The sequence below is a fragment of the Polypterus senegalus genome, chromosome 3 (genome assembly GCF_016835505.1).
Source record: "Polypterus senegalus isolate Bchr_013 chromosome 3, ASM1683550v1, whole genome shotgun sequence".
In the NCBI taxonomy this organism is placed as follows: domain Eukaryota; kingdom Metazoa; phylum Chordata; class Cladistia; order Polypteriformes; family Polypteridae; genus Polypterus; species Polypterus senegalus.
In genome coordinates this window covers 47,430,165-47,442,697 of record NC_053156.1, presented here as the reverse complement: position 1 = coordinate 47,442,697, position 12,533 = coordinate 47,430,165, and the positions used below count along the sequence as shown (strand labels likewise).

The window sequence follows — 12,533 nt, the reverse complement described above, 5'->3', positions numbered from 1 at the left end:
GAAATACTTTATCAGCAAAATACTTAAAATTAAAGTAAGATTGTATAATAAATAGGAATTTCAAACAATGTAACATAATAATATTAATAATCAAAAATAAAATATACAGTGCTTTGTGAGAGTATTCATCCACTTCAGTGTTTGTCCGGTTTTGTCGCATTACAACCTGGAATTAAAATGCATTTTTGGGGATTAGCAACATTTGATTTACACAATATGCCTACCACTTTAAGGGTGCAGAATATTTGTTATTGTTACAAGAACAATAATTAAGACCAAAAAACAGAAATCATGAGTGTGCATACATATTCACCCCCCAAAGTCAATATTTTGTAGAGCCACCTTTTGCTGCAATTCCAGCTGCAAGTCTCTTGGGGAATGTCTCTATTAGCTTAGCACCTCTAGCCATTGGGATTTTCGTCCATTTCTCAAAGCAAAACTACTCCAACTCCTTCAAGTTAGAAGGCTTGTGTTGGTGAACAGCAATCTTCAAGTCATGCCACAGATTCTCAATTAGATCGAGGTCTGGGCTTTGACTAGGCCATTCCAAGACATTTAAATGTTTCCTTGTAAACCACTCCACTGTAGCTTTAGCAGTATGTTTAGGGTCACTGAACCTTCATCCCATTCTTAAATCTCTGGCAGACAGAAACAGATTTTCCTCAAGAGTTGCTCTGTATTTAGTGCCATCCATCTTTTCTTTAATCCTGACCAAATCATGACTGTGCATAGCTGTTAGGTTGTCCTAACCCTGCTGATGAGAAACATCCCCAGAGCATAACGTTGCCACCACCAGGCTTCACTGTGGGAATGGTGTTGGATTTGTGCCACACATAGCATTTCCCATGATGACCACAATTTTCAATTTTAGTCTCATCTGACCAGAGAAGCTTCATCTATGTGTTTGGGGAGTCTGCCATATGCTGTTGAGCAAATATATTTTCTTTTTTTTTAAAGCACTGGCTTTTTTCTGGCCACTTTTTCATAAGCCCTGCTCTGTGGATTGTACAACTTAAAGTGGTCCTATGGACAAAAGCTCTCATCTCCTCTGTGGATCTTTAATTTATGCCCTCCTTACCCAGTCTGTGAGTTTTGGTGGACGGCCGTCTCTTGTCAGGTTTGTAGTGGTGCCATATTCTCTCCATTTTGATATAATTGATTTAATTGTGCTCTGTGGGATATTCAAAGTTTAGCATATTTTTTATAACCCAAACCTGATCTCTGCTTCTCCACAGCATTGTCTGTAACCTGTTTGGAGTGCTCCTTGGTCTTCATGTTGCTTAGTGGTGTTGCAGAGTCAGGGGCCTTTCAGAACAGGTCTATGTATACAGACATCCTGTGACAGATCATGTGATGCTTTGATTGCATAGAGGTGGATCCTAGTCATCTAATTATGTGACTTCTGAAGTTAATTGTTTGACTTATTTAGGGGTGTCATAACAAGGGAGATGAATTCATATGCAGTCACATCCTTTCAGTATATAACTGTTATTTTATTATATATAAGGTATTTTATTGTCATCCTACTTCAACAATTTGGACTATGTTGTTAAGTCCATTATATAAATTCCAAATGAAAATCCATTTTAATTCTAGATTGTAATGCAACAAAATAGGACAAACACTCAGGAGGATGAATACGTTTGCAAGGCACTGTATATTGTACATGGAAGACATTGCCTAAGGTGGTTATGTATATGAGTGCAAAGCATCTAAATTACTCAAACCTCAGTGATGTTTTAATACTGATTGAACTACAGAACCTACCAACCTACAGAAGCATCAGCAAGGACTAAAGTCTTGGTTTTCAGGCTACTGACAACAATTTGAGTTTGAATTTTTGCTTTGTTTTTGGATTATCAACAAGCTACAAATCAACATCTTTTAATGGACTGTTCACCCAGTCAGAACTCTGTGTTCAGCAGTCTTGTGATAATGAGCACAGACTGTGTTTAAAATTTGACAGGGAATTAAGTAGATCATACAACTACTTTATGACTATAATTAGAGCTTATCAGATTTGTTTAACCACTATTTTAGAAAAACATAAAATTTCTTTGTGGGTTGCAAAAACAAAGTTGGGTGTCAGGGAAACGAAAAGGACAAAATAAAACCAAAATTCAAAAACCTAAAACACAAATCAAACTTGCAGTCAAAAGGTATACAGCAAAGTTCCTAATCTTTCTTATTTTTCTTATTCTTATCTATCTATAGTAAACATTCATTGTTTGTGAAAAAGAATCCATTACTTGGATACCAAATGTAGCAGGTGAAGAAAGGCGATCTTATATAGGGTAATTCAATACACCACAAAACACCTTTGTGTCAAATGACCATCAATAGCCGAAAGCATTCATAAAATTGCTGAAGTAGTCACAAAATGGCAGCACCAGTGAAGACAGAACCAACCAAAGTGGCATTGTGGAGATGTCAATAAAAATAAATCATGGTGAAAACTCTAATCAAAATAAAGGATAGAATCTTAAAGTTCTAAAATGTTAGTTCATCATAGCAATCTCTCCATACTGACTTAAAATTCGATTAAACAGGTTTTCTAAATGGATGGATACATGGAATAAGAATATTTGAAGTAATAGACGTTATTTTATGTCATCCTCCTACAAATCATTGCTTGGACTTGTTTTTGTCTATCAGTTATCTACTGGTGCAAAGAAGGAAACCTTCAGGCGATAAAAGGACACAACCATACACAGCTAATTTAGAAATATAAATCAAACATCAGCATGTTTTGAGTCTGGAACCCACATAACCAGGGGAGTCACGTGACCTTGTTAAAATAACATCTACTCGGAGGACATGCTATTTCACGAGTTCACATCTCAATTTGATGCTCTATTAGTGTCAACGAACATAAACATCACTGCCTTTTATGGAAAGTCAATAATTAACAGACTAATAGAGTAGCTATGTATCCATTCATGCATTAGTAAACCTGATTAATTAGATTTCAGTGTTACAAGGAAGCAGAGTTCATTTTAGTAGCTTATAGCAAAAGGAAAGAACCAAACCTACCTGGACCTGCCAGTCCATTGCAGTATTAGAGTAATTAAAAAATGTTGCCTTTATTACAGGCTTAGTTGACATCAGAAGACACAAATGAATTTAAGAAAACAACTATATATGACCATAAAGAACAGCAAAAATCACTTCATTTTAAAAACTACAAATCCTTACTACAAGAAGAGTCACTGCCACCTTTTCTTTGTGGTGTTGAGCTACCACCTGAATGATCACCAGATATTACATTAACTAGGACCTTGTTGGGCAGGTGTTGGGTAGTTTTCTCATGGCAATTCATCCTGTGATAATTCTTAGCAAACAAGGATTCTAGACTTGAGATAACAACATACCCATACATTTGTCTACAAAGACCTTGAAAGGTTACTCATTCATTAATTATGCCACAGATTACTAAGAATTTTGTTTATTTGCTTTTCCCTTGTAAATCTGTGCTGGCATGTTTAGAGAATGGATGTGCGTATAATGTCATTAATATCTGATGATTCAGACACAGCCTGTATTACCAGTCTGTCTCTATTTTTGCAGTATTGATTAGCATACAGACATGCATAATTGACTAGGAGGTGGTGTTGTGGCTAGCAATGCTGTTTTAAAGTTCTAGGGGACTAGATTCAAATCAAAGCCTGGCTGTTGTCTATGAGGAGCTGATATGTTCACTCTCTATCTAAATGGATTTATTTTTTTACCTCAGTTTTACTTCCATATCCCAAACTCACATAGCACAACATAGCATACTCAAAGACATATAATCCAGTTAAGAGTCACTGTTTTTTCAGCAGTGGTAGGCACGAGGCAGGAACCAAAGCTGGATATTGAACTAAACCTATCCAGGACCCACTGATGTTCATACTGGGTCAATTTAGAATCACCAACCAACCTAAAGTTCACTTTTTGTTTTCCGGTGGCAACTCTTCATTAGAGGTATCTCGAAGGGTAAAGGTTTTTTTCTTGGAGTCACTCATAGTAAACAAGGTAGTGACAAGAGCCACCAAGCAAGGCTGAATGAAAGTCTTTACATAAGCAGGAAGATTAGTAATGTAATTTCTGTGCTGCTCTCCATCTCTGACTGGCCTCTTTTGCTTTGGTTTACTCCCTCAGTATATCCGCAGCTGTATCACGATAGGCCGACTGCCTCACCTGATGCTGATGTCTAAAGATAGCCTATATTCTCAGCTTCCTGCTAATGGATTTCTGATGCCTTCTTATGGGCGACGGACCCCTCAACCAAGTCCCGCAGGCACTGCTAATGGAGGTGCTGGGGATTCTACTTCCTGTAGATCTTTATGGGCCTTCAACAGTCTACTGAGAATCCGTGTCCTTTGTGCTACCTATGTCAATGTGAACATTAGGGACATTGACAAGGTGAGTCTTGGAATTTTGTGGTGGGTGAATCATAAACTGGAACTGAAAGAGACCTCTGTTAATGTTTAATATGTGCTGTAAATGTAGAATATTTTGAAGTAGCTTGTTGGCAAGTACAATTTTAACCTTTTCATGGTGTATGATGTGACCAAATTGGTCTGGTTCATTGTTCTGAACTTAGAGCCCCAAAAGCACATAAGTCCCACAAATACTTCCGGAACTGCCAACTTTGGGGTAGGCTATTAACCATCACAACTTGATTTATTCTTAATATAGTCATTGTGTGAATAAAAGCAAGCTCTGTGGGGCAGAAAAGCAACATTAAATTGCCTGTAAATCAAAGGCAAATCAAAGCAAACAGGCCCCAATACAGTAATCCCACACAAAGTCAAGAAACAGAACAAAAGGTCCAGAAATACTAGAAATCCACAAAAGGTACAGAAAAACGCAATCAACTCACTACTCCCAGAGCTTGCAAATAGAAATGGCAGGAAGTATGAGAAACCTTCTGGATTCATAGGTCGGAGGGCTCTTCCTGACGGTGATTGGCAGGTGGCTCCGCTTCTTGAGAGACCACCTACAGAGCACATTGGACATAACCAAGGCATTGATACATGAACAAAATGAAAAACAAAGAATACAAATGAACACAAGCAAAATTTATCTTCACAAATGAATTAAAAATAAACACAAATGACAGAACACAAATTTGAACATGACATTCATGAAATTAACTTTATTGGGTTGCTATTTCAGATCTATGTCAGGACTGGAATTTACCACGGAGGAGAGCCATTGTGTGACAATGTGAACACTCAAAGGGTGCCATGCTCTAACCCAAGGTAAGGTACTATCTGCAGAGTGTCAGTATATCATGTCATCTAACCAGCAGGTGAAGTCTGGCCTCGTCTTAGGTGATCAATGGGTATGATGGATCTTAAAATATTATAGCTTTTATGTTCAAGGCCATTTGGTAATGTGGTGTTGTGGATACTGGACTATGAACTTTCCATCTCACTGCAAAGGCCTTAAACAACCAGAGATACAATTTCAAAAAATAAAATATTAACAAATGTAGTTAACCTTAATCTTGCAAGGGACCTTGGATAAAGGTATCAGCCAAATAAATAATAATCTAACAGTGCTGATGCTAACTGCACAATCTCCAATTTTCTCTGCACTTTGAATCGACTGTCTCTTGTCTATTCAGAAGTGACTTCGTGCCTAACTTTACATTTCTCAAAATTGCAAGGTATTAATATTGATCTAAAAAGTGCTAAGCACAATAGCATGAGTATTATTAAGTCTACTGTACAGAGTACAGTGAAATTCTTACTTCTGTGTCTGACAGACCTGCAAAACATTGACACTCTTCGTCATGTTAATAAATTTGAAAGCGTTAAAATACAGAACTTTTTTGGTAAACCGGCCCTCGCTGCCCCCATTCATTCTCAATAGCAAGCCTGCTTGTACTATACATACATAGCAGGAAGTTGTCTCTTGTCAGTACATCAGATGTGTTGATGACGGGTGCCTTCCTGCTGTGATAGCATTTACAGTAATCTTAATCTTTTGTCTTCACCCTTCAAGAATGTTTCTGAAACACAAATCTGATGCAAGTGCTGGTGATATAGTAAATAAGAGAAAAAACATCACAATTGAAAATAAAGTAGAAATAATAAAAAGGTCAGAAAGAGGTGAAACTCCATCATTCATTGGCAGAGCACTTGGTTACAGTCGGTCAACAGCAGCATTTATTAAAATGATGTAGCTGTTCTGACTTACATACAAATTCAACTTAAGTACAAACCTACAGTCCCTATATCGTACATAACCCAGGGACTGCCTGTATTTTGTTGTGATTTAATCTGACAAGTGACCAAGGTGGTGTGAGGACTTCAGAAACATCTAAGGAAGCAGGTCAGAGTCTAACCAACCTCAGAGGTGGTGCACCAAAAGGAAGCCTAGCTTCCAATTGAGTGGCTAGCTTTGGTCTATGCCAGGCAAAAAGACACTTTCTCTCAGTGTTCAAAAATAAATGCCCCACAAGGAAAAGGATCACCCTTAACCCATGGCTTGTATAGAGCAAGGCCACAAGAAGTCTTTATAAAGGAGGATTTATTGAATGAAAAGAATAAATATTATAAAAGTTCAAAGGAATAAAAAGAATTTGCCAAAGGCAGTGCTAGCAAGAAAAGACAAAGACACAATCTATAGGAGTATCCCAAGTTCCAGAACAGAAAATAATGAAAGGCAAAAATAATCATAAATCACAAAGAGAACAAAACTTGCAAAACCACCAGCACCAGAGTGCATTAGAATGAACTGCACTGAATGAATGAATTCCCAGCATGCCTTTAAATGCCCTTAACTGTAATTGACAGGTGGATCAGTCTCTTAGGGATCCACCCACAAAACACAAGGGACATGAGGGAAGTGAACAACATACATAGACGCTAAATAATAACTAAATAGAAAAAAAAAAACAGAAAATACTTAATTAGACAAATAATAAATTAACTGAACAATATAATCAGAAGTATTGGAAAACGGCAAACAATAATAAAGAAGATAAAGATAAAAAGAAGCAATTCAGAAGTGAGCCATGTTCTTAAAGACTATATTGTCTTTAAAATGGTATAGCTTAATTTTTAAGTACGTTTTGCTTTATTTTTGAGCACTCGTTGTATTAAGTGGGTTATGTGGCTTCTATGCTTATGTTATGAAATTAATTTTGGACTGGGTTTCAGACTTTTAAGAATACCATGTTTTAGTGAATTCAGGAATAAAATTCACATTTATCGAGATCTTCTCTAATTGCAGTGTTGTTTTGTCAAATGGCCTTTAGCAGTAAACAAACTGAAATCTGGTAACAAATCCTATAACTGAGCATTGTAACTTGCGTTTTTCTTTCAGGTGGAATGAATGGCTGTCCTACGATATCTACCTCACTGACCTGCCTCGGTCGGCTCGTCTCTGCCTGTCTATCTGCTCAGTGAAAGGTCGAAAGGGAGCCAAAGAGGTGAGTTAAAATTGGTTGCAGTGGTGGTGGTGGAGGCAATTCTAATTCCTGTCTTGTGTGGTTTGTTTTCTGATTCAGGTATATATGTTCTCTCTTCATAAAGGTAAGACTTGGATGCTCCCATTACAGTTAAAGTTACAGTCAATAAGAGCTGGAAATTTTATATTTGTCTTCATCAATTTCTTTTCCTCATTAAAGAAATAATTGACTATTAACCTTGAGCTTCTTTTCAAGTTTGACTGGCAGATGTCTGAGCTGTGGAACACCTTCATTAAGTTCCTGCAGGTGCCCATCTCAGTCCTGCATGCTATGAACTAGACTAGACTAGACTAGACTAGACAGAAAGACAGACAGACAGACAGACAGGCAGATAGATAGATAGATAGATAGATAGATAGATAGATAGATAGATAGATAGATAGAAAGAAAGAAAGAAAGAAAGAAAGAAAGAAAGAAAGAAAGAAAGAAAGAAAGAAACTTTATTACTCCCAGATGACTTTGCAGGGTTTTAGCATCAGACAAAAAATGGCACAAATATACATATAACAAGAATTATAATGATCTTTAGGATACGATTAAAGTATACATACACATACTGTATAACAATAACTAGGCATTCAGTAAGTGTGGTGTGGTTAGAATTGCACAGTACAGGATGGCAGTCATTGGTGCAGTATGTTGGCACAGTATATTGTACATAGAATCATTTTCTGTTAAAATGTCTAGACCAGCTTTTTACTATTCAGCACACAGCACAAAGGATTATCAATCTTGGTTTACTGAACTTTGCTTGGGGGGCTACAACACACCAGACACTAAGCCTACTTATCATATAGGTATAATATATTTGGGTTAACAATGACCTGTTAGTTATTGCAAATGACAGTGGGATGTGGATTACCATGTCTTATTCATGTCTCAAAATTATTGCAAATACTCTTTTAGAAGAGAATGGCCCACATATTCTAATGAATCTCAAAGGCAATTCATCAACTAGAAAAACCGTATTTACTTTTAAGAAGCTTCAGAAACCATCCAGTTTAGGGTCTAGTATAATGACTACAAACCATTCAGTTTTAATATCATCAGACAGGGATACCAACATGCAAACAATAAAGACAGATGTGGATGTGTGAGTTCATTGCCTGCCTTATCTATCACCGTATTTATTGCTGTAATCCTCCAATTTATCTGAGATTTTCAGTTTAGTTTTTGAAGTAATCACTTTCGAGAAATAAAGAATCTGGAAGGTTCAAGCTAAGGCCCATGTTTGACTGCTATTACTTGCTGATCATATGGCAGAAGAGTGTTTCATGTAGGTTACACATGCAAGGGGGGATTCACTGTGCCCTATACATACTGTATGCTTATACAGTCAAATTTGAAAGTGGGTTTGATGGCCATGAATAACACCATGCAAATTTGGAGCACTCAGATGTTGCCTTGTGAGAGGCAGATATTCTGAAAAAATTAAGTTGAACTATAACTGATAGTTTTAACATTCAATGGACTGGCAGTCTATCCAGGTTTGATTTCCTGCCATACACCCAGTGTTCATGGGAATAAGCTATGACCCTCGTGACCCTTAATTGGAATAAGTAGATTTGAAAATATTATGTGATGTTATAGTATTTATAGGATTTCTCAGGAAGCCTTTGGTAATTAGGGAAATTCTGAGGAAGCAAATTTATACCTGGCGCATTCATATTGAAGATGAGAACAATGTACTGCGATTAAATACAGAGAATGAACGATGTATGCAGAAGCTTAAGTGATTCAGAGAATGTTGGCCAACTTGTTTATAATTTTCCTAAACTTTTTTTTAGCTCATTTTCAACCAGATTGAAGTTGTCAGCTCTTTATGCAAATTACCTATTTGGAGCTCATTGGAGCTCATTATGTAGTAATATGTTTCCTTCTTTAAAGAACTAGAAGCGATAGATAGATAGATAGATAGATAGATAGATAGATAGATAGATAGATAGATAGATAGATAGATAGATAGATAGATAGATAGATAGATAGATAGATAGATAGATAGATAGATAGATAGATAGATAGATAGATAGATAGATAGATAGATAGATAGATAGATAGATAGATACTTTATTAATCCCTAAGGGGAAATTCACATCCATAAAATGTTTTCATTACTGTATGCTTCTTGAAGCATTTGAAAATGTAGCCATCCATCGGTTTCCAAACCTGCTTAGGGTTTAAGGCCATGGAGTAGCTGGGACAAGCAGCATTTGAGAAGTCCACTTTAGAATTTTACAAAAAATATAAATGTTTGTCCTCCACTCACACTACATCTTCTCCATCTCCTTACTTCACTTGCTAAGATCATTTTTTTTTTCAGCAAATGATACTGAGCATTCAGTTCTTGACATAGAAGCCAAATAGGTTTGGACATGAGTATGTGAATCCTGCTGTCACAAGTGTCAGTTTTGCTGTTCCAATATACAATCATCCATTTATTCTGTATTGTAATTGTATATTGAGACCTAAGAAAAAAGAAAATAGATCTCCTGCAATACATAATCATATGTTAAAAGAAATTATTTTAGGTATTCCATTCACAAGGAGAAACCATGAAAGTGATTGTGTTGACCTTCTCATTTCTCACTCTTATAGGAATATTGTCCACTCGCATGGGGTAATGTCAACCTGTTTGACTATAAAGACACACTGGTGACTGGGAAGATGGCCTTGAATCTTTGGCCGGTGCCTCATGGGCTGGAGGATCTGCTGAATCCAATTGGGGTCACAGGATCAAACCCCAACAAGGTAGACACCTGAGGTCAGAAATCAAATACTGGGACTTGCCCTGGGAATACCATAACATAATGTGTGGGCTAGGGAGGATTTGAAACAAGGGTGGATGGATGGTCACTGTTTTGTCAGAGGTTGGGTTATGTAGCAGGATGTTAGAAATCCTAATTTTTGTTTATTTCTAAAAGCCTAAGCAAAGTTGAACTAAGTGTTTAGAGCAACTGAAGATAAAGTAAGAGTAGGTTGAGATTGGTACCAAATCAGAACGGGCAAATGGGCTTGTGGTGAAAGATAAAAAAATTTAAGGCAAAACCTTTGAAAAGAAAAAAAAATGTATGCTAGGAAAAGAGTCTTACCTTTATTATAAATAAATTGCAGATGATAGCAGAGCACCACCACATGCACTTAAATAAGACATGAACGTGTACTTGTGACATTACATACATTAACTTATGACACTCCCCCCATTGGCAATCACTTCTATTATGGTGGTGCTTGGTGATGTTACAATGCAATCAACCTGTTATTGGAAAAGACATACAAAAGAAGCAATAATAAAACTAATAATCATAATTATAATACAGCTTAACTGCCTTTAAATCCTGATACCTACAAAGAGGACAACCATTTATTATCTAAAGCACACAAGTTAAGTGATAAGCACAGAGAAAACATAATGTGCTGTGCATACAGTAATAAAATAAAATGCTGCCCTCTCACTGGGCTATCCCATAAAACTGTTGAACCCCTTTCTCCCAGGTGCAGTGGCTTACCCACATTCCCACCTGTATTTTTCAAGTTCAAGTTTTTTTTCTGGGCAGCACGGTGCAGTGGTAGCGCTGCTGCCTCACAGTTGGGAGGCCCGGGTTTGCTTCCTGGGTCCTCCCTGCGCGGAGTTTGCATGTTCTCCCCGTGTCTACGTGGGTTTCCTCCCACAGTCCAAAGACATGCAGGTTAGGTGCATTGGCAATTCTAAATTGTGCTTGGTGTGTAGGTTGGATAATGGATGGATGGATGGAAGTTTTTTTTCTTCACAGTCATGGTATATGTTAATTTGCCAAATAAAATTGTGTTCTAGAGTGAAGCTTTTTATAAATTTTTAAAACACCATGGGCCTCATGTATAATCAGTGCGTACACTCAAAAATGTTGTGTATTCCTGTTTCCACACTCAAATCTTGATGTATAAAACCTAAACTTGGCATAAAGTCACACACATTTTCATGCTAGCTAAATGCTTGGCGTACGCAAGTTCTCCGCTCGGTTTTGCAAACTGGCGGTACCCAGCGTCAAAGCAGTGCTTTTGTTCCAGTGTGGTTTCCCTTTCCTTTTTAGATGCACATCCCTGATGTGGCTTTATAAATACACTGAAATTAATCGCATATTGTTTATTAGTTTAAGGCATCTGATTGTAATTAACCTGTAACAATATAATGGTCCACGGAATGGCCAAACTATTCCAAATACCATAGCTGCTTTAGCGTTGTTCCTCTCAATGCACCATTCAGTCTATTTATCCCACTGTATCTGAGTGTAGAATCACAACTCTACAGCAGCTGATCGGAAAGAGAATTATCAGTATACAGCATCGAGCACATGCTGCCTCAGCCATGCGCACTGTCTGATGAACTGCTCTCATACGGCCAACACTTCAGAGCCTTTCCTGTAGGGACATTGTGGTTCAGAAACAGTTTCATCTCAAGAACTATAAATGCGCTCAATTATTCCATCAAGTGCTCCTTGTAGAACTGTTTGTACTTTATAAGTACAATTACCTCACTGTAAACTTGTGATACAGTTATAATATTGCACAACCTGAGCCACTTTATAAAGCACATATTTACATATGATGACAATATCATTTTTAAGATGAAATGCAACAAAATTTGATTATTACATTATACATACAAAATGTTAACATCATTTAAATAATCTATATTGTTAATAATTAAACATGTGGGGACACAATGTTACAGCACTACCGACGATCTGGCACCCCGTTCAGGGATTATTCCTGCCATGCGCTGTATTATTGCTGGGGTTGGCACGACCCTGGAAGGATAGATGGATAGAATAATTAAACATGTACTATGAAGATATTTCAATGTTCCTTAAAATTTTGAAGAATTGGCTTTCTAAGCTTACAGATGGCTTAATGTCTATTATAGAGCTGATTGTGTGGCGATTGGGTATTTGGAGAAAGAAAAGGAAGGACAGGAATTGGAGGTTACTATGTTTTAAAGAGACAGTATTGCTGCAGTGAATTATTTTATCGAAGTTTCGCGCATGGCACAGCAAGCATCTTGTGGGAGGCAGGAACAATCTCTGGATGGGGT

At 37.2% G+C, this 12,533-nt stretch overlaps 1 protein-coding gene across 2 annotated transcripts in view; it reads left to right on the top strand.

The window, feature by feature from the left end:
- LOC120525111 (phosphatidylinositol 4,5-bisphosphate 3-kinase catalytic subunit alpha isoform-like) overlaps positions 1-12,533 on the top strand; it is a 104,498-nt gene that overhangs the window by 51,661 nt on the left and 40,304 nt on the right. For both annotated transcript variants that reach the window (XM_039747130.1, XM_039747131.1), the window contains exons 6-9: positions 4,141-4,404; positions 5,161-5,246; positions 7,321-7,426; positions 10,061-10,213. In XM_039747130.1, the coding sequence (XP_039603064.1) occupies positions 4,141-4,404; positions 5,161-5,246; positions 7,321-7,426; positions 10,061-10,213 (609 nt within the window). The remainder of the gene's footprint in view (positions 1-4,140; positions 4,405-5,160; positions 5,247-7,320; positions 7,427-10,060; positions 10,214-12,533) is intronic.